The sequence below is a fragment of the Haemaphysalis longicornis genome, unplaced genomic scaffold (genome assembly GCF_048455015.1).
Source record: "Haemaphysalis longicornis isolate Haplotype H1 unplaced genomic scaffold, Haemaphysalis longicornis Haplotype H1 scaffold_1, whole genome shotgun sequence".
In the NCBI taxonomy this organism is placed as follows: domain Eukaryota; kingdom Metazoa; phylum Arthropoda; class Arachnida; order Ixodida; family Ixodidae; genus Haemaphysalis; species Haemaphysalis longicornis.
The window spans coordinates 380,226,045-380,254,039 of NW_027526203.1; the positions used below are offsets into that span (position 1 = coordinate 380,226,045).

Here is a 27,995-nt window from a genome sequence, read left to right on the forward strand (position 1 = left end):
GGTGGAGGCGAAAAGCAAAAACGCCCGTGTGGTCGAGATTTCGGCGCACGTTAAAGATCCCCAGGTGGTCAAAATTAATCCGGAGCCCTCCACTACGGCGTGCCTCATCGCCTGCGTTGCGTCGGCGCGTTAAACACTACAATCAATCAATCAATCAATCAATCAATCAATCAATCAATCAATCAATCTTCTTTTGGCCACCTTCACGGCTTTGAAGTTTACCTCCTATACACTCCGAGGCAATACCGTGGTTCAGCTTCACCACAATACACATGAGTGACCATGCAATCCATGCAGCCAACATTGAAATTTCGGCGAATGACGGTATCCAGAATACTATTAGACTCAAAAGTTCGGTCTTCGCTGTGGCACTACGCAATGCAATCGTGCCGGCCGCCCTGCATTGCTCAGTGCCACAGCGCAGATCACGTTTTTGAGTCAACCGGTGTGCTCGCTGCTGTCATTCCGGATTCGCTCTGATGGATTGCAAGGTCACTCGAGTGCATTGCGGTGAAGCTGAACCATGGTATTTCCTTAGAGAGCACACTCTAATCCCAAAACATATGGCAAATACTGCGCATGGCATGCGCCGGGAAAGCGACACGTAAAATTAAACAGGAGAATGCCTGCTCAACGCACCTCAAGCAGTCTCTTCCCGCTCAAACACAACACCGCATCACCACCGCGTGAAGTTACAGTGTACTGAATTATTCAAGTACACTATGGTGAAGCGAACGTGCACTGCACCCACTGCCTTGGGGACCCCCGAGGTTGATCTTGCTCGTAGGTGTACGAATGTATGCCTTTTATAATGGCAAGTTCATCGCTTAGAGGAATTCAGGCCGCGTTTGTAACCACAGCACTGTCACCCTCGCCGGAGAAGTCTTGAGAGCTTTTTTCTCGCTTCATCGCCATCGCGGTGCCTTGCACTGCGACCGAGATCTCTTGAGAGCAGCCTACATAAGCACACGTTTGCGTTTAGGGCGTTCACGCGCACCACCATGGTTGAAGCTCACCGTTCTGCGCATGCGCATTCGTTACGTGAGTCTTTTCTGCGAACGCCTGTCTTTAGCGTTCGCCCCAATATGGCCGCCATTGTGGCTATAGACGGTTAGGGTGGGCAGGTTGAACGCATCGCGCTGAGACGTAGCCAAGCCTCCCTGTAGGGCCCACACATGACCGAGGAGCTCACCGTGGAGGAGGTCGCCATCTTTTCACGATGACAGGGCGAAATGAAATTCCAACAAACGAAACTGGTTCATTACCACCGTGTTTGAATGCTGCGACATTACGCAGTTATTTCCACGGAAGTATTGAACACATAATCAACGGCCATTTTTTGTTGCGCTATAAGCGTTTCGTGGCACTTGACTCACAATGGCGGTTGCCACAGCACCCACTGTAGGTTACGTCTCTTGGTACGCACTCTTTCCTTCCGCATGTATTGAACCTTACCCACTTAACCTTGTCTATGTAATAGTCCGGAACACTGTGACCTTGATTCAATAAACTTTAATCACAGTCATAACTGCAATATGCATTGTAACCCTAAGCAGATACAGCCGGACAATTTCTGACCTGGGCTGCCAATCTTGACATCACAGTAAAAGTGGAAATTAAACTTATTTGCCAACAAATCTGTCTGCACCGCCTGCCCATCGGTGACAAGTTTTCAGCGCGAGAACGCTCGGTCTCCCAGCTCGTAAAATCACGTCTGTCGTATTAGAAGCTTAACAAGGTCACAAAGCGAAACAAGAAACTAACGCATGAAGCCGGGCCCATTGGTTCATACTGAATGAATGAATGAATGAATGAATGAATGAATGAATGAATACTCGTCGAAAAAAACAGCGCAAAGAAAGTGAGCAGAGGGATGCTTGTCAGCTTCTTCGCCCTTCTGTCCCGTTTTTTTTTTTCTTTTGTGCTTCCCCCCCCCCCCCCCCCCCGAAGGAGTGCCACGCAAAAAAGCGTTTCTAGGCAACGTCGTTTTTTCTGTGTGTTGAGGTCAAACAAAGAAAGAATGCCGCGGGAACGAGAAAGACGGTCGCTGGCCAACAGCCATCGGTGTGGCGCTGCAGGCGGAAGCGTTCCGAGCGCGTCGTCTGCTACCGTGCTTCACTTTGCCTCCTTCCGTCTACCCAACAGTGCGACTTAAGCGGACGGATCAGTGAATATGCTGGCAGAGTGGCTGCTATATACATGTGCCAATGGAGGGCGCGGTAGCAGCACAGGAGGCACAGATGACGATAGGGTGGAGAGTAGGTTTACCTATATATAGCACAGGTTCCAGCTTACGTGGCCTTATTTTTTCGTGTCTGTGCATCGTATGGCTTATATCTCCTTTCTTTACGGTCTCGCAAAAGCACCAGAGAATGTACGAACCGAGTACTTCGGCCGACTTCGATGCTCAGCATCGCGCTGATCCAGCCGAACAATAGCGGAAGCGACGCCAAGCTCAACGTGCGTCCGTTGGAATCGAAATGGTAGCTAAACCAACCCAATAAAAAATCAAATTGAACAACATAACCAAGAGGAATCACGAGGCGCTGTGTACGCTCGAGCGATACCGTTCGCGTTCACCCCAGTGAAACGACTTTCAATTTTTTTGCCGAGTGTTTGCCCAGTGCAATTGTCAGAGATAAACACCGCCGTTGTAGAGTTCCGTCCGTGGTTCTTCTAAAACGTTTTCACGTATATCCATTTCGGTTGTGGCAAAAAGAAACGCTTCCTTGACCACATGGGATCAAATAAGCATTTGCAGGAAGTGTTCGACAAAATTTTTGCGTTGAACCGGAGAGAGCTGGCTTGTAACGCATACACGCGTGCTAACGATTTTAAGTGTGTTCCTCGACAGTGAATTCGTCTTAAGGGAATTTGTTCTATGGAGTCTTCCACGCTCACAGACTCACATACATACACTTTATGTATGTATGTATGTATGTATGTATGTATGTATGTATGTATGTATGTATGTATGTATGTATGTATGTATGTATGTATGTATGTATGTATGTATGTATGTATGTACGTGTATGTGCGTACGTATGTATGTATGTATGTATGTGTATGTATGTGCGTATGTATGCAATGTATGTATGTATGTATGTATGTATGTGTGTGTGTGTGTGTTTATGTGCTGAATGTATGTACGTTTGTATGTATGGCTGTATGTGTGCATGTATGTTTGCATGCAGGCATGTATTGTTGGTATCATGATTTTACGTGCCGAAGCCACGATCCATGTCGTAGTGGAGTGCTATGCAATAATTTAGGCTATCTCGGCACGATTTCCGCTCGCCGAAATCTCGTACACACAGTTTTTGTTACTCTTACTTCGGAATTTAACCCCCATGACCTCGCGTTCCGTGTAGAGCGACGCCTTACCTTGGTAGGACTATTGAAGTGATTATTCTTGCGGCGCTTGGCCCAAATGCCAATCATGCTTCTGGTTTTGTTATTGAAAAGTAGACGCGGGAGCGATAGGGAGGCCCGTCATTCAATTCCGCGGCTTGCAATTTTAGCCGAAAGGTTAAAGCGCTCTTGCGCCAGCGTAGTTCGTTTCTGCAATGCTCAAACCGGCCAGCGACCGGTTCACCTACAGATCCGGCATCCGGTAGCGCTGCCCGCCGCTATAATACGGACAGCGCAACCGTCTCTCTCTCTGAGTCATAGCCGTAATAGGGCTTCAATCGGCAGTACCGAGGTAGCGTATACCCCCTTTCTTTTTCCCAAGCGGCGTAATCGACTTACGCCAGCGCGAGCAAGACGGCCAAGCTGTGTGACGACGGCCCGAAGCAGTTCAATCGCAGTTCACTGCGTCGCGTGAGCGCGTGCACTTCCTGTTGCTTGAACGGCGCCCTAAGAAAGCGCGGTTCAGTCGCGCTCGCATTCGGCCGCAGAATGAGCGACTCGGGAACTACGCACCTCGAGCGACCCTTGCTGGGTGCGCTCTTGCTCTCTTCTGTCACGTGAGCATCTTTTTTTTTTTTTCGGTCGCCGCGTTTTGATTTCTGTCTCAACTAATTATTTTGGTCGAACTTGTACACGGCCAAACACCTTATGAGTGCTTGTGTATGCATTGTCTTTCTGGTTTACTCTGAAAAACAGGTCAGGTTGGGCTCCACTGCGGTATTCGGGAATGGAACAATTCAAATAGTTTATTTAGCGTGAGTGAGGTGTGTACTGCGTTGTGTGTACGCGGACTGATTTGCACCGTCTGACCTCCTTTAACGTTTGCCGAAATCTCGCATACACACATGCGTTTCCACAATTCGGATACATCCGAAATACATCATCCAAGTGCAGTTAAAAACTTACACGTACAGTCCCGTTCAATGTGACCTACAACGCTTCCTAATATTCACACGATCCCGAAAATGATCTCCTTCAAAATAAGTTTCGAATCTTATTCCTCAGCAGGTTATGTACCTAATGTGTACTTGTCTTTGAGGCCCTGACTTCAAACAGAGCTGGTATACAATGTCCCGAGACGCGGCTGTATACTGATATTCCTTTAAAGCTTGGGGCTTTCAAACTCGTGTAACGAATATTTACCCGAACTGGTAATAAATGGGCCGTCCTCGTTGGTGAGAGGAAAAACCAGCGAGGTCGGGCGCGCTTGGCATGCGATCCGTCTGCTAATGATAGATCATTTAAATTAAACCATATTTAGAAGAAGGAAAAAAAACAGAAGGACAAGGAAGTAACCCTTGCACAAAATTGCCTTTATCGCAAGTTTAAACAGGTGTACAGGGAAGGCATTAAAAACTGTGAGTACTATTTTGATAATTTATTAGAATCTGAAACCCATACTGCATACTGATGATACACTTTGAAACAGGGTAGATGTAGGTCGGCTCGCTATAATACGGGCGGCCCTTATTCGCGTTCAAAAGCGCTATACTTAAACCCAAGGTATGCACAACTTGCGAAATTTTGCATGCCGAGCAAGGAACTGGGCTTGTCTCGCGCGTTTCGAAACACGCGCACGTTCACGGTACCGCCCGCATTGACGCAACAATGAATGCTCACGTTTCCAGAACTGTACCGCTCGCATCGATGAAATGGCCTCCTTATCACAACCGGCCATCACCTGGCGCCCTGCCTCTCTCTTACTTTTTTCTTTTCTTTGTCTTTCTCCCTGCTGGTAATCTCTTCCAAACGTGGGCCCGAATCGCAGTGAGTGGGGCACCTTCCAAAGTTAGAGCTAAATATTTTTGGACAGTGGTAGAGCATGACTAATGAATTTGGAGGAGCACTTTAAATGGTGGCGGAAAATGTAAAATTGTTGACCAGAGAAGTAACAATGCAAAAAAATAATTATCCTAAGTCGACCCGTTTTCTAATGGTTATGAAATAAATGTATGTACCATGAGATAAACATTACGAAGGATGATTGCGACACCGCACTGTTTTCTACGACTTGCCTTGCGCTGTGTATCTCAGGAGCACGGGCTGATTGCAGCATATAGCAAGTGGGGTACTCCTAATCATTGGCTTAAATTTGGCTGTTTTTTAACTCGTTCTTAAGAACTGTAGCCATCAGTGGTTTATAAATACCATATAGACACTTTTTTAGCTGTTAGTATTTCCCAGTTTTAGCCCGTATTTCGTACACCCTTGTATACAAACCGTTGTACACCTAGAAATTGCCAAGCGCCATCGTTAGCCATGTGTGCTATTTTCAGCGGGTCGAGCTGTAGGTTGTTGTTCCTGTTGGTAAAGAACTTCAGTAATTTGAGCCTTGTGATGTGCACGTGACCGTGTGACGGCCGTGCTGCCTCACCCCTGGAGACCAGAGCACATAGTAACGACTGGTTGATCAGAGCGTGTATTTTTCCCAGCTGAGCGCCTAAGGCGCAGCGTCATTGAGTGTGAAGTCGCGGCGGTTTCTATTCCCAGCCCTGCTTTTCTGGCGGAGGCGAAGGCGTCAGAGATCGGGTGATCGCCATTAACCCGTAGCCCTCCACTACGGCGCGGCACACTGCCAATCTTCGACGTGTAAAACCCCAACACGAATCGCTTTTTCGCACATCTTGCAGCCTCAGCGGCTATAGCGTTCGTGTCGCACATTGAGGGGCGTCATGCGTGACCATACACGGATGCAACGCTATAGCATGAACAGGCACGTATACGCTTTCGCCCGTGGCGACGGCTGTCGTATATGTTTGCCGAGGCGCTTCGCAGAGTTTTCTCCTGCTGCAACCGGCGTTCTTGCGGCGGTCTTCGGGTGAGGCGCGCATTCTGCATTGGGAAAGTTCTTACGACACGCGGGTCTTATTGCACGCCGTGAGCGCACGAAAACAGCGTCCGCACGCTGAGCCATCGTCCCGACTGCACACCTCTGCACGTTTCTTGGGACGCTCTGTACAACATGATCCAAGCCATTTCCCCTGCACAAAATCGAGTTGGATGCTTGCACAGCGGCCACATTTCAGAGTAGGTGATACAGCGTAAAAAAGGCGATAAGTTTAATAAATTAATACCGCTATTTTCTGGAAGGGGGGGGGGGGGGATTTCGCAGGTGGGTACAAATGAAAAATTCAGCATATAACTCAAGGCAAACAGATGGAACAATCACTCGCATTTCACATATATTAAGCAGCCATATAACACAAGGCAAACAATGAAGCATAACTTCCGTTTTACAAACGCAAGCAAACATAACACAATCATACAGATGAAACATCAATCGCGTTTTACTAAAGGAAAACAAAGCAGATACACAAATAAAATTATTTCTTTTTTTAATTCTAGCTGTGTCAAATAGAGATATTTTTGCGACACAAATCAAAGTGCGGGTCGAATCGGGTCTATAAATTGGCGTTGCCCGCTTGTACACGCGTTTTTTTTAATACTTTGGTACTGCTCTGATACGCAAGCATAGTTTACTCGCCTGGCACCGGGCGTGTTCTCATTTGCGACGCAATACTATTCGCTCGTCCTGGTGAGTGCTGCATGAATGCAGGTTTCATGTGCATGCTTATAGGTGCAGCAATAGTGTCGATATAAATTGACTCATGTTTTTTTTTTTTCTTCGAACTTACTGACGCGGCCGAAAAAATATCGATAGTTCTACTATATAACCAAATATAGATAGAGCTACCGAAAGATTTGCAATCGTCGATTAGCTTCTGAGAGAGTCGCACTAGCGTAGACGTGTCGGGCAACAGAGAATTTCCGCTGGCTGCATCGAAGAAAGTTGACCAATAATACTTTGAGCAGCAGAAAGGCGACTGACAGTAAGCGGTTCGCCAGCAGCAACTGCCGCGAATGCATCGGGGTTTTTGTTTAACACCATCTGTGAAGAAATAAAATCTGAGTGCTTTCCAGGCGGCAGTGACGCCATGGTAATGAATGGGTACGCGGTGTGACAGTACTAGCGCGTCATTCTTTATTCTGTGCGGCGGCTTCTCCATCTAGTCGGTGTCGAATCCGTTTCTCGGGAGAGCGCAGCATGAGGGCAATAGGCGAAACAAGTGTAGTACCTTCCACTGAGATGGGCCGACAACGCATCGGGCCGTGCCGGTCAGCGGGGAATGTACAGAGACAGGAAGGCGCAAGATCGATTCAAATAACTGGACAGTAATATCCGAAGTTGGAGCCACGAATTACATAACTACGCCAGTAAGGGATAAAAACATGTCCCTCCGAGGGTTTCTCGGGGTTTAATCGCGAACCGCATATTTGCTCAAACGCCGAAAAATGCTCGCAGTGAGGGATGGTTTGTCTTCGTTTGTAAGGCGTGTCTGAATGATATGACTACGCTACAAATTTATTCTCACGAGCACCAGCTTACGCCAGGGCGTCCTTGGGCCATCCTGGTAGCAGACTAAATAAGGCTGACTATACTGGAGCTACAGGTGACCAAAACCATCGATCCGCGTGGCGTAGTTTTTATCGGCGGTGCGAGGGGCCACGTGACTGGTACGTCAGCTTCGTCACTCGTGCGGGCGACAAGTGACACCCTCTTTTTTTTTGCGAAATTCAAAGTAAACCGGGAGGGCAAAACTTTCCAGTTCAGCTATTGGTGGTGGTACCGTGGGTAGCGTGATGACGTGTGCCACGTTAACAGCGCGCTTGTGAAGATGGCCCGTACAGGGTCTTTTTGAGCGTGCGCAGTTATCTTACCTCTTTTCGACACGATCTCTCATCCTACATGCGATGGTTTTAATTCGTTCCAGTAAAGAGACAGCCATATATATTTCTTCAATTAAAATTATGCTTCCACTCGTTATATTCTATTGTCTTGCCTAAAATGTTCCCAAGGGTAATTTGCGCTAAGCAAGGCTTTCATGTACGAACTGTGTCGCCTGTGTTAGTAGTAGGGAAAGTTGACTTAAAAGCGAGGCCAGAAACTTAATCAAAACAAAATGCGATGCAACAAAAAAAACGACACCAAAAGACCTCCCGAGATTCGCCACCGCGTATAAAAGTTTGCAGCCACCGTCTGCGAGCAGTAGCGAAACCAAGCTGCCTCAGGTTTCCTCAGCTGATCGTATTCCGTTTCCGCCTGCGGGCAGAAGATTTGAATCTCACGCTTTGAAACTGGTCCTGTCTTTCCCGTACAGCACCGGTCCTGATTGAACTTAGCCATGCCTGTCTCCTTTATTTTCCCTTTTTCTTCAAGTTCTATAACTCCCTCCCACAGTTACCCCAACATCTATCCCGCACATTTTCTAGCAACATTTCTCGACCACGTATTCTGGACACAGTAGTGATTGCTACATCCCTTATTCCACTCATCTCTGTCTCTTTCTCTCTCTCATTCTACGGGAGAAAAGTGATGCAGGAGAATAGCCGTCTACGAGCAAAAGACGAGAGTAAATGCCACAGGATCTCGTTTACCCAGAATGCACCACCGTATCTCTTCTTGCCATGAGGGACGCGGGAAAAATCGAACTTAAATATATGTGCAGAATATGCGCAGACCATATATGCTGACAACTAGATGAACAAAATTACAGCCTCCCGCGGCGGCGCTTACAGCGCTTGCCGATGTCTATTGTCGGCGCCAAGCGGGCACAATGCTCGTGACCGAAAGCAGCAGTCAAGAGACCACCTTCTCACCGAATAAATTGCCGGCCAAAATAATGTCGGCCAAAAGAAAGGGAAAAGAGAAAAGAAAAAGAAACAAAAAGGCCCAGTTTACCAGCAAGATATATGATGTCCGGTAACCCGGAGCCGCTTGTCCAAACATTACCGTGCTCTTGCACCACAGAGAGCCAGATGCCGCTGGTGCTCAGATGAATTGGAAGTTAACGTTGTGCTCGCGACGAGCTCAGGGTATCGGCTGTCGCTACTCACGTGACTTCCTCACAGATCGGTGCAGCCTGCAATTGCCCCGAAAATCCACACCTTAAAGGAGCCATGAAGAGAAAATACAACTTCGTTTAATTTGAAAGAACTAGGATTCAGTATCTGACTCGGCTCCATTACAGCCACAAAAGATGCTTTTTAACGAAAAAAAAAAAAGCAAGAAGTATTTAAAAACTTTCAAATTTTGCGCCACAGTGACGTGTTATGAGCAAGAATGACGTCATACGGGCCAACAATAAAACATAATTTTGAGTGCGTACGTTAGCATTCAAGTGATGCGGTCAAATGGAACTCGAGGCCCCATTACAGACGTCCAGTCATGTGTCGTCGCGACAGGTCAGTTAGGAGGCCGCCAATCGCACAAACAAGGTTCCGTGACGTCATAGAAAAGTTTCGGGAAATTGGCTAGGGGGTCGCGACTGCTTCACACGTTTTCTTTAATATATCCGTTATTTGTTCGAAGATCACGACAATATTGGTATCATTGTTATCGGGACTAAGCTGTCTTTTTAATAAATCCATTTTGACTGAACATTTTGTCTTCATGGCTCCTTTAACGTACAAATATGCATCAAACAAAGCGAAGGAACTGCAATAAAAGAAGTACTGCCCGTCAATAATAGCGCAATTAGCCGCGTTTGTTACGGACTATATACTCTGGAGCACCGTCCAACATGCGCGTCTTGACATATTCATTCGCAGCAATACGAGCACTACGAGAACCCCTCTCGATAGACCCAGTTATTAACTCCATATTACTTCACAAGGGGTTACTTCGTATCCACAGCGTGAACATCGGGATCGACTGAACACCCGGTCAAGAAAACGGCAGCCCATGTATCCAATCTGCTCACGAAGCGCCGCAGTAGTGTCAAGCGATGTACCACCACTGGCTCTTACACCACCTCGCTGCCCTTACTCATCCTTCGACTCAAGAAGCGCGAGAAATGTCGCTACCAAACAGCACATAACCTGGATGTCCCGCCAACATTCATTCACATGCACGAACCGAAGAAGTATTCAGTTACGAGATATGCGTAGATGCAGCTTACACGTGCACGCATCATTCAGAAATGGATAAGGAGCCAAACTTTCACACCCCCACACTGTCCCTACTGCAATACACAAGCACTCAGGCACGTCTAAACCCCATGGCTACGGGCATTCACCGATGAACATCATCAACAAGGAATCACTCTACACGTTTGTCTAAACTCCACAGGCATGGAGAACATATGCAATTACATGTTTTTGTTACACGGAATTTGAGCATTTGCCATCAAAAGTTGTAAAGTTGTATGCCGTGGGTAGTTCTGACGAAAGACGGCCCCTGGGAAGGCTCGAAGCCGTGAGAGAGAGAAAAGGGTGTGTAGAAGCAACATGTGCAATCCAGCCCCTCATACGGCCTAGTCCCCACTCCTTTCTCAGGTAAACATTTGCTCCTCAATTGCTCCACAGAGCACTACCTTCAGCTGGTACGTACGAAAACGAAGGACGGTCGAGAGAAACACGGACACAGCATTGTGTCCGTGTTTCTCTCGATCGTCCTTCATTTCCGTTTTTTCCAGCTGAAGGTTTTCCAGTGAAGAGAAACAACTCGCCCGATCCCAAGCAATAGAGGGCTACTTTTCATAACGGGGGGGGGGGGGGGGGGTTATCGCTGATATCTCTGCGGCAAGATGGTGGTGGCCGACAAATGGCTCTTACCAACTCAGAAGGATTGGCCAGGAAGAGGGTGCTTACCCAGAATTCGGGGAAAATCGACTATATATATATATATACAAGAGAAGAAAAACTTCGAACAAGGTAAAAGCACGATTGTGGCCTACGTTTCAGCAAAGAGAACTTGCTTTCCTCAGAACTTGCTTTCCCCTGAGGAAAGCAAGTTCTCTTTGCTGAAACGTAGGCCACAATCGTGCTTTTACCTTGTTCGAAGTTTTTCTTCTCTTGTGTTCTCTACCATCTTCAAAGTTCTACTACTCCCTATATATATATATATATATATATATATATATATATATATATATATATATATATATAAATTTTCACCACTTTCTTTTCGACTTAAAAAATTCTTCATCTCTTTCTATGACCCACCACAACCTCCCCTTTGCTTTCCGAGGTTTTCTTGACTACGAACCCTTATTTTCTGTCTTATATATATATATATATATATATATATATATATATATATATATATATATATATATATATATATATATATATATATATATATATATATATATATATATAGAGAGAGAGAGAGAGAGAGAGAGAGAGAGAGGAATGCATTAAAAGTAGGCGCCTTGAGAAATAAAAGTAAGGCGAGTATAGACGGAATTAAAAAAAATGTGTTGATATAAAACTATCAATACATTATAACTATCGGCACCGTCGATATCTTTTTCATGGCTATTGATAAGTGCTGAACATTATCGATAATTTAGGTATAGGGAGACTTAGGATTATCGATAGTTTAACAATATTTTGCCAGTCACCGTATTCACAGATTTTCGTCGCTTGGCGCTCATGCGGCACAACATCAACACACCGTTTTCGCTATTCGGGGCGTCTCTGCCGCTTTCTCCCGCTATGCCAGAGCAGCCGCTATGCTATAGCTTTCTCCCCGCACGTCAAGGGAAATTGAAAGCATGCCGAAACTTTCACTCAGATGGGCGTCGATATGGGGGCTGGGGCCCAAAACATAGCGCCAAATCGATCGAGAAATAAAAATAAAAATCAAATTGCCCCTTTGTGCCGTCTATTTCTCACACAAGGTGGAAAAAACAGAGCGAAACTTGTGGCTATTTCTTCTGGCTCAGAGCAAGAGCGCGAACGTTTTCTCTCTTTCTCGTACTGCGTTTGACCGAAAGAAATGCGACAGGATTTTTTTTAACTTCTTGGCGGAATGGTGTTCTCTAGCTCAAACCCTCGCATTCAGTCGCACTATCTAGCGTCAGCGTAATATTTATGCTGGTATTCGGACTTCAGATAAGTGTTTGTACTCGTAAAGGGACACACATATTTCGGTTTACTGATCAGACCCGCCCATTAAAATCGCTACTCACTCCTCGGGAGTAATTTTAAAGTAATTGAACAAATCTCGGCAAAATATCGTAATGCTAACAAAGAATCGAAGACCAATCATTTGTGATTATTGGTACCATCAACAGAATTTCTGTCCTCCTTCCAGCTGTTCAAGGTAGTCAGATTGTTCTTCGATGGAGGAATGGCTACCTCCCCTCTTCCAACGACGCATTTTTACCAGAGTAGAGTTCTTGGGCGGGCCGCTGGTGGTCATCGCCGGCCATCACAGTTACTTTTTATAGCTCTAATATGCACCACTATTGCTAATCCTTTATCAACCAATTTTATCATGGCCGAAGGTCGATAGCACTATATCGACGGTTTGGGACAGCTGACTATCAATGGCACCGCACCAATAGGTTCAGAAGGGTCAGTTGACTGTCAATGATCTATCGATAATGCGATATCGATAGTTCCAGTCTGTTTCTACTATCGACATCTCGATTAATCGGTACAGAGCTGTGGACAGTACAATCTAATGCTGTCTACAGCTTTGTAGCACTATACTTGTGAGACGAGGTTTCACGGTCAACACAGCAGCCGATATACGGACCTAAAATGCGCTGGATTCTGAGAGCTTTCTAAGAATGTGAAGGCCAAAGCCTACTTGACCCTTCTGTTGATTGGCTGCTGAATTTTCTGCTGAACTACGCGTGCGGCCGTCACCACTTGTCCTTCCGAAGCTTGTTCCCCTCGCTCTAAATAGCCAGGAGCCCCAGTAGGCACCTTATTCACCTCTCGAGGCGGCACGTGCGGCCTATGCTCCTCCGGCGCTGCTGTTTCCTTTTCCCGGCGCGCGCTCCGTCGCCCTTTCTCAGAACCCTCCTCTGAGCCTTCTCCGGCGCTGCTGTTTCCCTTTCTCGGCGTGTGGGCCGATTTTCTGCTGCGTTATTCGGCAATTCTCGCAACGATTTTCTGCACGTCACGCGTTCCGTGAAACATAGAGGACTGAGGCTTTCGCATTAATAAACATACGACCTCTAAACATTTCTGGAACGTGAATGCGACATATGTGTGACGCACGTGGGTGCATGGGCTGACTGTGGCACAGCGTGGCGGCGTCAAAACAGCACGCGACAAAACAGATAGCATGCAACAAAGAAGCACAGCGACAAAAAGCGTGGGACAAAAGAGCAAAATGCCAGAACATCGCAGCGAGAAAACAACGCGCTTTTATGGAACGCCATAATGAGGAATTATTTACATTTTTAACGTGTGTAGAAACAATGGAGTGAGCAAAATGCTCTCTATAAATTTTTCTTCACGTTCCGTTACTGTTTTGTCGCGTGATATTTTGATGCCATGCTGTATTGTCACGGTACCGTTACAGCACATAGAGGGTTCTAATTTGAGCTCGCCTTTGCTCCGAGAATGTACAAATAATCACGCAAGGCCGTTTTAGTGGACATTATAGCGCTACGATTGATGTTATGCAAGCTGAATTTCCTCCTGCTGGCACGCCCTGAGTATCTTTTTGTCGTGCCCCAGACATTCGAGCTAGGGATTATGCTTTTTTTCGCCTGCGGATCCCACGTGGGCAGTCTATGTGGCTGCATGGAACGACGAAACACCAGACGAAGTGGTAATGACACGCGCTGTCAACTCAGCGTTTATTAGAAAACAACAGTGGTGAAACTGGAGATTACAAAGCAGATACAAAAAACAACGCAACCAATTTTAGTGCTGTCCACTTTGTCTCGTGTTTCGCCTGTCGCGCTCTTCAAGAAATAGTCTTCAAAGGAGCCCCAGCAGATGCTCGCATTCTGGTGCGTTTGACCCCCATCCGGGTACGGCCGCACTTCTTCCAAGGTCGCCAATGGTACGTGGCCTTGGCGGTGTGTGGTATAGGAAAGAGTAAGCAGCAGTTCAGAAGTTGCCGTTGTCCCGATCAGCACAGTCTGTCATACGGTGTCCCGAAATGCAACCGTCAAAAATCTCGTGTTTGAAGCGGGTCTGCCGAAGCGTGTACTATTTTTGGCGCTTTGTATGGTCGCCATACCGAGCAGCAGGAAATGTGGGAGTACGGCTGCTGGACCGTAGTTCCGGCGTGCCTTGTCTGCCTGCGGGGAAGCAAACAGCGGGGAGCTGCTGCTCCTGTTTTGCCACTGCCTGACTGACGTGCCTGGCGCAGCGACCGCGCCAATCCCAGACACGCGGCTCTTGCAACGATAGAAACTTCTGTCGTGTCAAGAGCTCTGCTAAGATCCATAGGTATCTTGTAATGACGGTTGAAGTCATAGGCTGGTCATACTGAGTGATTCCATATCCTGAACAACGCATGTGCCATACATCGCAACTCTTCTGTTTAGAAGTCGGGCCCCGCACTGCCTCGGAAGGGGGTCTTGACAGGAATAGAGCGTTAGTGTGCTATAGACGCTACAGCTGTCACCGTATAACCGGACATTGAACGTTACCAAAAAAGTAAGGCGCTGTTGTTAAAACCTGTGAACAGTACAAGTAATAAACTATCCTTACAGTCACTTCCCTGCAAATGTAACGGCTTACCATTAGGCCAAAAAATGAATTAGTTGGCGGTGTTATCTTACACTTAGTTTCCTCGCGGTATAAAACAAGAAAATAATGTTGCGAAGCGTTTATTTTCTGCGCTACGAAGCAACGTCAGGCTGGCTATCAACTGAATTAGTCTTCGAGTGCGGAAAATACAAAGTACGCATTGCTGCAATATCCAATATCCAAGCGAGATGACGAACACAACGCCAAGCCTACAATTTTTTTTCTGCGCGAACCGCAAGGTGTTCTCAGCTGGGCGTCATCGACTAATGTGAGGCAACTTCTGAGCGAAGCCTTCGCTCAGCATATGTGTGTGTTGTTACTATCTTTACTAAAGATAGTAACAACACACACATATGCTTTTTTTCGTGAAGTATTCAAAGCCCGATATTACACAGGAGTATTGCGTCGTAATATTAATTTCGGCGCTAGTTTGCCACAAACCACGACCACGCGGCGCGGATTTTGCCTCCCCTTTTGTGCTTCTCTCAAAGTGTCTGCGGAGCTTGAAATCTCCCGTTGGCACTTTTCAGACACTGCAGACAATTCCGTTTTTGTTTGCGAAGTTAACACTCAAGGATTATGTTACAGTCAGGTCTCATTTTCCTAAGTACACGCAGTTGAAGTCGATCTCAAATACAGATTCGTTCCATGTACGTACACGTACACTTGTGGCACACCCCCTCTCGAAACTGGAGCGGCAATATTTAGTGTAGCAGCAATTGGTCAACGCGGTGATGTTAATTCTGAAATGAGAGAGAAATGTAACGTATTACGTATAAATGCATTCCCTGTAATGATTACGTACAAGTCGGAGCGGAACTGCGCGACTGCCCGCCGTACAAGTAAATATCGCGCAATAAAATGCGTGTATCGTCGCTGCAGCTCTATGGCTGCAGCAACGTGCTTTCAGAACGGCGGGCCCGCTGCCAAGGCCAAGAAATGATCGCTGACGCGCGGGCAACCGCCCCGGCGTCATCCGGCTACGCAAGCTCATCTTGACGCAGACTCGTGCTTGACGCAAACGTCTGTCGTCACGTGTACGCTCCTGCACAGCTCCGGTACTTTTGTATCGTAGGCGAAATTTAAGAAGCAGAAACACAGCGTTGCCTTCTGGAAATTCCGGATAGGTGGCATTTTATTCGTTTCCTTTTTCACGAGCAGTCCACTCAGCCGCATTTACTGCTTACGGGTGGAATCTTATTTATTAACGTTAACGTTCCTACCGGTAATCAAAATAAAATTAATTAAGCATGCAATTTAGCAATTTTAACAAGCATAAATATTGGCAGGCCTTCTTTGGAAAGACGTGAATGGGCTATACTGGAAGTATTCCACGAAGTTTTTTGGCTCCCGTGGGGCAATTTATCGTACGCCCCTCTAACGAAGCCGGACCAGTTTGGGCCATGCTTGTGAGGGACTTGAGGGGTGTCATGAGCAGCTGGTTGTGATCTCTCTCCTAATGCGGAGCGAAATCACAGTGAGCTGCTCATCACACTAACGGAGCGACCAGTCACAGTGATTTGTAAGGACAAATCAGTGTGACTGCTGTTAGTGGCTCCATTTCGTGCCCCATCTCGTGCAGTCCTTGGAAAAGAGTCAGGACACCGCAAACTGTGCCTGGAGGCTGGTGCACCGGCTCGGAGCCTGGCGGCGCTCCTCCTCCTTGGGCATAGGCTGGCCGCGTCTATAGATCTCCCCTCACTTTACCCTTCCCCTGGCCGGCTTAAACGGCACTAGCATTGATGGGGCCGCCGCCACGCACTATTTCGGTGTTCCTCCTTCCGTAAACTGATATGAACTACGCAGGGGAGAGACGTTGCCCGCCTCTCACTGGTGCAGTCCACATCGCCCTCTCCTTCATAACACCTGCCGACTCTCCGCCAAGTGCGCGAGAATTCGCAATGATAACTAGTACTTGAGGGTTTTACGGGCTTGCATAATAAATGCGAACCCTTTGTGGGGCGATTTCCTTGAATTACTCTTCACTTGTGATGGACTTGTTAACGAGGAACGGGGTCATGAAGGTCCCACTCCTGATGAATTCAACGAACTACCCGCCGCGGTGGCTCAGTGGCTAAGGCGTTGGGCTGCTGAGCACGAGGACGCGGCATCGATTACCGGCCGGGGCGGCCGCTTTTCTAATGGAGGCGATAAGCAAAAACGCCCGTGTGTACGAGATTTCGGCGCACGTTAAAGATCCCCAGGTGGTCAAAATTAATCCGGAGCCCTCCACTACGGCGCGCCTCATCGCCTGCATTGCGTAGGCGCGTTAAACCCCACAATCAATCAAATCGAATTCAAGAAATTCAAAATCTTCCACTTAGGCAGAAAGCGCACTGCTGCTGCCTTCATGCAGCGCAGCTGTTTGCGAGACGATGTCAGCAGATGACCTTGTATTTAATATAATCGACGTCATATAAAAAGTATCCCCTCGGCTACCGCGCATGGTGAACCACGGGCCCTCTGCCTCTACCAAAAAAAAAACAAGTTCATGCTGGGGGAAAGCCGTGCTATTTGAAATCGCGCCGGGAGCAATTCGCGCTGTGGAGAGGGCGCGGAGTAAGAGAGAGACGAAGCTATTCGCATAGCACAGGGCAGTCGCGTCAGCGTCTCCCAAGACGCAGGTTAGTGCGGATGTCCCTATGACTAGGAGGCAATAGGATGCTACGACGACCCCGTCACTTCAAAAGAGCACGACGGAAAAAGTATGCACGGGTGGGCATTTCCAACTCTTGTGCTCGTTAGTTTAGACGAAATATATGTAAAAAATTAAAGCCGTTCCACTCAATGTGAAATCTGTCGGAAGTGCAGAGTAGTGATTCGCCATAATGGGCTGTAGCGCCGTTATCCGCTCACTACTAGAACCCAATGCAATTCAAATTTTGCTTGCGCGCCCCCTGCCTGAAATTGCGCCAGCGGAAGTTCTGTTCTCTTTGTGCTTTTCTCCCAGCACGTGCCGGCGTTGCACTGCCACATTTTGCGTTTATATCGTAAAAACCAACCCAACGGGCGTCCTTCACTAAAGGAACGCGGGCGCTGCCGGTTAATTACGTATATTAAATGCAGAGCATTTCAGTAACTCACGATGTCACCCGCGTTGACGTCCGTAGTCCGCACCGTCGTTGTCCCTACTATATAAAAAAAAAAATACTATCCTGCGCCAGGTTTCGATCCCTCGACCCTGCGGGCGGAACTCAATGTACATGGTGCTCTACCCACTGCGCCACACAGCCGACACAGAAGGGGGCGCTATGAACGCGCCTTATATCGTTGACTCATTCAAATTACTGCTGACGAGCGCTCTCTCGTCAGCAGTTGCCACAAGTGCAACAACATTAACGTAACGCAAACTACTTAACGTCGTGCGCCCCCGGAAATGCTCTGCATTTGATCGGGCCCCTCGCGAGGGGGATGTTTCACTGCGTCTTTTTCCTCAAATGTACCTATAGTTTTCTTTGCGCTAAACAGCGGGAAGATGTATGACAAGCGCCAGCGTTTCACGAGTTTCGAACGCTTATGACCATATAAACCGCTTGGCTTTCGAAGCCTCCGGGGTACGCCGCGAACAACAACGTTACCCCGGGACGCCGCCTTGGTGCTCTATATACATGGGTCGAGCGAGCGAGCGAGCGAGCTAGGACGTCAAGGCGAGCGCCTAAAGTGATCTGCACTTAAAAAATGCGCCCATGCACTCCGTACAAATGGTTAACCAGCGAAGCTGCAACGTGAGGCCGGTGTTTACCCGTGTGTTACTCCATGTGGTTTATTAAAGCTTGTTGTGCCCGGGCTGCAGCTTCGGCACCGCGTAGACGAGCTCGTTCCCGTGCCTGCTCGCAGCGTCGCGGATCGTCAGCTGCCTGCTCCTCGGGAGCACGTTTGACGCGTGGCCTACCTATTTCGAAGTTACGTGCGGCCGGGGTTTCCCATCGTCACGTTGACGCTGCTCCGCCCGCACTGCCACAGCCCCTGCCCGCTGTTATCGCTTCACTGTGCTTCACTCACTAGCTCACTGCGCGCGCGCTCTGCTGCAGGAGAGGCCCTTTATCGCTCCCTCTCGCTTACTTCTAGCTATCTCGAAACAGGGTTTTTTTTCTCGCATGGGAATGTTTTACGCCGAAGGAGTTTTCTGCGGCACAGACCGCCAAATTCTCCTTTCGCCTAACCATACAAAGCTTCGCTTTAAAAAACGGTGGCCGGCCCGAGTGACCTGGAGGGGCACCGTGTCATTGCCCTAAGCAGCGCGGAGAAAGTTTACGAGCAGATATGGCCAATGGTCGGAAATTGTGTGACTCGTCCTGCTTCGCAAAACGGCGCCGACCTCGATCTAGCGTCTACTAGACAGAAACCGGTCTCTGTCAGGTAAACACCATCGCGACTCGCTCATCGGACCACAAAGGGCTAGCGGCCACTGTTTAAACGATTTGGACACGCCGTGCATGCCCTCCAAGGCCCGCCTTTTTTCCGTGCGGTAAGGTGGGCCACTGTCAAAACTGTACACAGCTGCGAACAGCATATTTGATAACCTTTGTGCGAACACATCAATTAGCAAACCACCACAGCAGTTGCGTTGCAACATTTAGAGGAACTCTCAAACGTTTTATCGGGCTCAGCAACATTTGACAACAGGTGTGGTAAAACACAACACATATGATGTGGTCGTCTGGCCATTGATTGAAATAAAAACGTTTATTTAACATGGAAGCGGGTGGCTCTCTTAGTAGCCCAGAAAGCCGCGAGACAGGGCAGCAGCTTGGGCGCCAGCGAGGAGGCGTTCCTGGTCCTCGCACAGTGAGCTGGCCACCTCACGCTCCCTCTGCTCAAGGGAATGGAGAGGGAAAGAACGGAGTTTTTTTTTTTTTTTTTTTGCTTTCTCTACTTGCAGCAAACCAGCGCCACTTGTGGTGCTGATTGATTTTCAACCTCCCAGGCTGTGAACGTCTGAATAGAGCGCAAGCTGAGCTTGAAATTACCTAAAATTCAATTTAGAAAAACATTTACTTTGCAGCGTTAGTTACTTGAAGTAACACGTAATCACAGATGGCTAATTAATTCCCCAGTTTTTCGCAACAGCTCCCTCCCTCCCTCCATCCCTCCCCACCTCTCGATCTCTCACTCACTTATACCTCTGCTTATATACGTTCCGGTTGATTAAATGTCCCGTTGAGAGAAGACGCCGGTCTGGCGTCAATATCCAGCGTCCGCAGCGGCGAGGCGGCCAAAACCTCCCATTGGCTGCTGCGCGTAGCCCGCATCCGCAGAGGGGTATCAGCCAACGATTGAGAAGCCGCCGTCTGTAGCTGCCACACGGCTCCTCAACCTCCCGTTAGCTGCGACGTGTGCTTTAGCGCGCTCTGCGCGGCAGTACGCACCATGTACCGCTACGGATTCCGAGGCATCTACATCGTCAGCGGTCGCATCTTCGTCAATGTGGCCGTCCACGGCAGTACACCGCAGATACACTCTTACAAATCGCAGCAGGTGGGCTTCATCTCAGAGCTCCCGAACGACCAGTCAGCGTTACCAAATGTGCAAATTTGGCGAATGACGAGGACCAGCATGTGAGAGTAAAAAGTGTAATCTGCGCTGGGGAACGACTCAAAGCGCGCACGTGCGCTGTTGTCCCCGCGCAGATTCTGTGTTGGTTGTCCAAGTGCAAGGCTCCCTTCTGGTCGTTCGGGAGCGTTGGGGTGAATCCCACCTACGGCTATTCCTCAGAGTTCCCGCACCAAAACTGGCCCACATTACTCGCAGGGCAAACGTAGAAGGAGCTCACTCAGAAGCGTTCAATTAGACGATAATATGCTGTCCCATTCGCAACTCGTGTAACGCACTCAGGAGCGCACGGAATTTTTCGTCAAATGACATTTCATTAATTAAATTATGAGGGCAGTGCGGAAGCCGCGTTGACTTGGATTATACGTCTACGTGGCCACTGCGCACGACGCGGAACGACAGTGCTGTATTACTATATAGTAGTAGAAGTAATAAGAGGTTAAATGGAGAGCATGGGGGTGAGCTCAGCCTCCCCGTCCCAGCAGGCCCAAGAAGCTCTAAACACGACATCATGCTGTTTCTCCGGCGAAGATTGAGTCACAGACTCAAGGGTAGGGTTTGGTGGAAAGTGTGAGTTGTGTGAGCAAGAGAAGACTGCTGAGTGGTGGGTGGTGAGGGGAAGGTTGCAATTCTAGCATCAAGGGTCAGAAAGGGAGGGGAATATAAGGGTGAGGACAACGCCATAGGCCGGATGCGCCGCAAACAGCTGAGGCTATAAGTCCCTGGAAAGTTACTTTAAATGCGTCGGCTCGTATGCCTAAAACCACAAGCCAACTTCAGCATTTTTAAAACGTTTGATTGTTTTTAAGGGCGGTGGTATATGTAATCTTACGTTGTAAAAATATGCGACAAAGGGCCATTCAGTAGAATTGACGAAACTCATCTATATATAGTATGTGCCGTGACTTTAGTGTGCACATTCGGTGTACCGCACCAGCAGAACGCGCGCGGCGAGGCTTTTTTTTTTTTTTTCTCTCTCTCTCTCTACCCGCTTACCCTGACTTCCCGGCGCTGCCGGGTAGCGTGCCGAGAAAGCTTATCGCCGATTCCCGGGACTCACGTTTCTGTGGTCGCCGCTCACGTGCCCGGAGGTCGCGATAAGGGCTCGTAAAGTGCGGAGAAAAGCTGTAAAGAATGTTTGCTACCCCCCTGCCTGCCTAGAAAGGTGGCGGCAGCCCGCGTGTGGCCCGACGGACTGGCGCTGCCCGCCGCTGCTGATACTGTGTTCCCATCTGCTACAGTACGGCGAGTGCGTCGACGAGCGTCCGCTGGCAACACGATGACGCTCGGCTGGGACAATGGACCGGAGCTGACCATCCGGCACTGCTGCTGACACGTGCTGTGGACCCGGCTTCCCGTGCCTACTGGCCAGGGTACGTGCTGCTCCTTAACAGGCACCGGCCTCACCGTGCTGTGCACACAAGGCGCCCGAGTGCTGTCCTGCGAGGACACTGCCTGTTCTTCTTGGATCGCCTTGTCACTTGTGAGCAATGCTGATGCTCGGTAAGGTAGTCCGCGAACAAAGCGGACCCGACTACCGTTGCAGGCCATTTCATGTAAACGCTTTTCGCGTGAAACGACAGGGACGACAATTAGCACGTTATAGACAGAGTGTAGTATTGGGCGAGTTGATTATTCATCTTAACAATACAGCGCAACAGAAACAAAGACTTAAGCTGAGGTACACAGGACGAGCGCTGGCCCTGTGTACCTCAGCTTAAGTCTTTGTTTCTGTTCCCGCGTTAATACGACACGCACCCGCACACGCACGCACACACGCACGGAATTTTCTCTGCCAATACTAAGAACGCGTGTATAGCTATTTCAATGGTGCGCTGTTCTTTTCTATTGATTGATTGTAGCGTTTAACGCGCCGACGCAACGCAGACGATGAGGCCCACGTAGTGGAGGGCTCCGGATTAATTTTGACCACCTGGGGATCTTTAACGTGCGCCGAAATCTCGTACACACTGGCGTTTTTGCTTTTCGCCTCCGTCAGAAAAGCGGCCGCCGCGGCTGGGAAACGAACCCGCGACCTCGTGCTCAGCAGCGCAACGCCTTTGCCACTGAGCCACCGTGGCGGGTTGTTCTTTTCTAAACTGAGTACCCACGCAAATGATGTGCAACGTGAGCCCTGTTTCCGAGTCACCGGCAATGCTGCTGTAGGTGTGCGTGCACGCGAACTATGCGCGTATAGCTTTATTTATGCATGTGGCGCGTGTTGATACGTTGTAGTTTCGTTTGTAGCAAGGGCACAAAGAACTGTGCAGGTACAGAAAGGAGAGGCGCTGGGGTGCACTCATTGTTGCCCGCCCGGCAGTTTTCAGGCATGCATGCAGCGCTGCTCTGAAAAAAAGTCGCTCACTGACTGCAGCTTAACTTCCCAGCAACCATGCAGGCTAGTCTCCAGGGTCAGCGCTTCTGAAGTTGCTTTATACCGAACCTCCGGTGTGCGCCAGCCCCCACTCCTGTAATCACCCTCATCACAGCTTTAGTCATAGCTGCGCTTAACACTGTTTAACTGTATAGCCCTCCAACGTGAAATCGCTAATAGGTTATACGAGCTTGGGGAGAGATTAGTCAACTTTGGCCAAGCCTCTTAGAGTGGCAATTCTGGATACTAAAAGTAAAGGCTAGCTGAACCATGAGGGAGGAATCTTGGTGTTTACAGAAATAAAGAAAAAACCGAGGCTCACTAGACAAGACGCGATTGACCAGCGAAGCTCATTATCATGTTTTTGTGGCATGGTGTTTACGGGCTTTGTGACAGGATTCACTAGCTCCGCATGCACCGCTACTTCACTGCATTACACGGGCGTGGTGGATGGTAATGTCACCGGAAGGGCCGCTGCAGTCGGAAGGGACAGACTATTTCTGGTCGCGATATCTCTTATAAGGCCTTTACCGCTTATGCCTTACACTTTTATGCCATCACACTTATTGTGGCATAAAAAATATTTGCCCCAGCCTCTTTCCGCATTTACCGTGGCAGATACTTTTCTCGCGATGACTTTGCTGCGTCCCTTCCTTAAGGTGCGAGGCTGTTAGGCTACTTTGTGGTGTCGCATGACGGACAGGGTCATGTCATGTCGGTTATGAATGCGTGACTCGTGACATGATACCTCCCAGTTTGGTAGAAAGTTTTAAATCCTGTCCCAATCAGGCGCTCTTGCTGCCCTGGCGACTAAACGTTCGGTCGCGTGCCATCGCCGCTTACTGTGGCACATTCTCATCTGGCGAACAAATCAAATTCACCCTCGTAATCAGCTCACCCAGATAAAACATGCAAGAATAATCAGATGCTAAAACTATTGCATGTTAAGCTTAGTGTCACTCTCTCTCTCTCCATCTTTCCTGCAGGCAGGCAGGCTGACGATGGCAATATGAGAGCAATAAGAATGATTCCATCGATGCTCCGGGGAGTTTAGCTACTAGTGTTTTGTCGGTCCTTTAATCGTGATGCGGGTCAGTACAATAAGTCAAAAAAAGTGCCGCTGCTAAATTTGTGCATCTCTATTTCAGTTCACCCTTTGGTGCCATCATGGAGCAAAACAACACACTTTCAGTCATCATGTTCATGTAAGTATAGAAACGTTGTGTAGAGTGGTAGGACTAGGAACTATGATGACAGCATACTCCTTTGCTTCCGGATGATCATCATATCGGAGAAACAAGCACGCTGCGTTTGATTAAGCTGGATAATTAGCAAAACAAACGAAGATGTGTGAGACCCTGGGCGGATTTCCCGACTTGGCCCATTATGTCAAGGCACCAACATGTGCGATTGGCTGACGCCTGTAAATGCAACCGTAATAGAAAGAAGATTGTGGTGAGTTCAAAACAGAATTTTTCGCTAGTAATATAGCTACGGAAAAATGACTCAGTGCAAGAAGTTGCGTGAAACCAACAGAGATGTGGTTGCGAGCGATGTACTAACAATTTACATCAAACTAAAACCTCAGTGACTGTGTACGTGATGGCATCTCTAAATTTCCTCTTGTAACAACGCGACAACTTTGTGTTTGATATTTACAGCAGGGGCTTCAAGGTTTAAGGGGGAATTTCGGAGGACGTTATGAAAGACCCAACCTTCAGGTCTTCATCGTTGCTTTCATTTGGCATTTTGGCAAGTCTTCCTCTCCTAGCCAGCCTTGTCCATAGGTATATTCCTGTGGTTCGTCAACTACTCAGATCTACTTTTGAAATAAATGATGAGCTGGAAATACAAATGAATAAGGTGGAGCTCTTAAGCCACGACCAGACCGCCCAAATATATACCTTGAGAAATAGTGAACATCTGCGCATGCAACCATCAGCTTGCCAGAGGAGCTTTAGGAGCAAGGTTTAGAGCCGATGCCTCATACGAAGTACATTGCCATGCAATCAACTGCTTGAGTGGTTTGAGTAAAATTTGCTACGTTTAGAAGGAAAAGTTACCTCGTGAATTGGTGTCGGGAAACGAAGTTTTGCGCCTAAGCTTTTTTCGAAGCCTAAAATCACGAAATGGCGCAAACGTAAAACACTAATTTCACATCATCATTGCTTATATACAGGGTGATCAAAGTTAAGTCGACAGTTTTTTTTTAATATTAGGCGCTTAGATTTACGTAAAGACCACCTCTAGACTGAGGTTATGCGCCCTGGAGGACACATAATTAGGAGGTGATTATTCAGTTGGGTGGCTTAATTAACTAAACTTGATTAATTAACTTTTTAGTGGCTACAGTAACCAGGCATGTTTGTATTGGAAAGTTAGGTGCAATCGTGTTTCTACGCCGTTTCATTTGGCAGGTTTGTCCTCGCGCATCCGTACCCCGAGGTATAAAACTGCGAAGTTTAATTGCCGTTCGCATGATTACGCATGCTAGACAGTCTACCGGCGCAAATCTCCTCCCTTCTGTGACGTGCGGTGTTTAGTTTGACAACGGGGTGGAGGCATAGGCAAAAGTGATAACTGGCACCCATTCAGTCTTGGCTGGCTTTATCGCAATCTGCAGTACTCGGAACCGCTATCGAAACACAGAACAAACGAGAGGAGCTATGCGCCGGTCTTGACTTCTAGCATGCGTAATCGTGCGAGCGGCAATTAAACTCTGCAGTTCGACATCTCGAAGTACGGACGCGCTAGAAGAATTCTGCCTAATGAAACGGCGTAGAAACACGATTACGTCTAACTTTTCAATACAAATACGCCTGGTTACTCTAGCCACTAAAAAGTTAATTAATTAGTTTTAGTTAGTTAAGCCACATACATCAATATTTACCTCCTAATTATGTGTCCCCCTGGGTGCACTACCTCACTGTAAAGGTGGTCTTCACGTAAATCTAAGCGCCTAATTGTTAAAAAACCTGTCGACTTAACTTTTATCACCCTGTATAAGTAGAGATAGCTGTTAGGTTAACTTGAAGTTGACCTTCTGAGCGTTGGCAAATTCTATTTCATGTTGCACAGACACTCAGCCTTTCTGGCTTCTTAAAAAAATTAGGGCTTCGCCCAGAAGTGAATTAAGGTGACAAAATATTCTCCATTTCTAACGCTTTAATGGTTATACCTCATACCTTTTTATTTCAGTAAATATTATGTTAATTAAGCATATCTAGGTACTTAAATTTTGAATTTATCACATTTATTTTATTAACGTTAGACCCTTTACTTCAATTTCTACTGTCGGCATTCACAACATTTTAGTTTTCTTCTAAACCCAACGGTTTTTTTTTATCAACTCACTGTATACCAAGAACTTTCGATTTTGCACAGCACAAAGTTTCGTACAGCGTGAAAGGGTTCGACTGAGGCTAAAGCTTCCAGTGCGCCCCGCTAAAGTTTTGCTGCATTCAGACATTGCGACCGCTGTGCAAAAGGAATTCCTGTGCTACGTGCAGACTGGGTCGTTGAATCACTGGCTGAGGTCCCTGATCTTTTTTATTTCTTCGTTTCCGGTATGTTGAACTACACTTGCTCGCAAGTGTTAATCTGAAGCACTTCGATACAACACTCGTCCTTCTCCAAATTGCCCTGTCATTAAAATTATAAACAGTGAAACTGTGGATGCAAGTGGCAGATAACGTGCACTTGGCATTGCACTTCAAACGAAAAAATACAGCGCGCGAAATAAGTGGTGGCAACAGCTGTTCTCTATATTTCAATAAATTTTCTCTAGGTAGAGATAAGGTTTTCTGGTATTTTAATTTGTGCCGTTCATTGAACATGTGTGTAGAAGGTTGTGACATGATAAAAAACCTATTGTGAAAAGATTACTTTTAAGAGGTAGAATTTATTGTCACAAGTTTTTCCTTTAGATACGTTGAGAACACTAGTACGTCACAGTGTCTTCGAAACTTCGGTTCCTCCTCCTCGATAGAGCACCAACGCAAGGATTGCCTCATGATCTGGCAGGGTACATTCTTCTTGGTGCAAAATTGAATGTTGCTACAACCTGCAGGCACCCAAATATCGTTGTCATTTGCCTGTAGTACCCCCTTTATTACGTTTTAGTTTTACACGCTGAAAAGTCTGTGTAAGCATTTGTATTTAACTAGTTTACTGTACGTCATTTGAAATTAATGTACCCATTTCGCTTAGTGGTAAACTTAAGTCAGAGGACAAACAAAAAATAGCGGAAGTTACGTTTCGGGAGCAGGGACTGGGCTCTGACGTTTTCTTTTAGTGTAAATAGCCCCTGAATATCCATTTATCTATATTTGCCATCCCCACCCACCCATATAATCTTCTGTTCACCCCGTTCTTTGCTCCCACCTCCCATAAACTTTTGAAGCCATGCCGTTCCTGCCTGGCTCTTCGTCATAGCCAATACAATACTCAGGCCGGGTGTTTGTGTGTGTACTCCACAAAATTCGCAAAAACTTTGGCACAAATTGACGTGGTTTCATGTAACTTGACCCTCCGTACATCTGAACAGGGCCATGTTTGGCGGCAGCACGTTTCTGCTGTTTCTACTGTGCTACTGCTGCCAGCGCAAGATGAGAGAGAATGCATTTGCTCCTCTCGACAATGCCGTAGCAAGTCATCACCCTCAGGTATGTGATAAGCAAGCCAAGTGAATTTGCAGCCACTCATACGTACCTTGCACATGTGTTTTACAGACTGCAACGTACCCTGCATCTCAAGCAATTCAAATCATACCAAATGCACCTCCTCCAAATTATGACACTGTTGTCAAAAAAGAGCCAGCAGATTTGGAACCACCTCCATATGAAGTTGCTGTGGCCAGCCTTCAAGCGAGTGGCTATGTCTGAGTCCAGTAGTAGCCCTTTTCAAAGTGTTTAATCTGTATCTGGAGCAACCAAGACCAAACCTCGCAATGACAACGCACAGAACTACAAGGCACACCATGCCTTCGAGCATGTGCTTGCATTGCCTCAAGTCAGGCCACTGTGAATTGAAGCTTATTTATTTGCACCGTCATCATCAGCCAGCAACTCTACTTGTGATGAGAGTTCATCTTACCATCATCACACAATAAAGGTTTCTTATAAACGAAAGATCAACAAAGCTGCTTATT

The 27,995-nt window shown here is 47.5% G+C and overlaps 1 protein-coding gene across 1 annotated transcript; it reads left to right on the forward strand.

Annotated features, from left to right (window-relative positions):
- The first annotated feature begins 3,795 nt into the window (after positions 1-3,795).
- On the forward strand, positions 3,796-27,975 carry LOC144155184 (uncharacterized). Its single transcript, XM_077686475.1, has 5 exons — positions 3,796-3,968; positions 21,714-21,845; positions 23,995-24,051; positions 27,393-27,510; positions 27,577-27,975. The coding sequence occupies exons 1-5, from the start codon at positions 3,901-3,903 to the stop codon at positions 27,727-27,729; spliced, it is 528 nt and encodes a 175-aa protein (XP_077542601.1). The 5' UTR covers positions 3,796-3,900; the 3' UTR covers positions 27,730-27,975.
- The last annotated feature ends 20 nt before the right edge of the window (positions 27,976-27,995 follow it).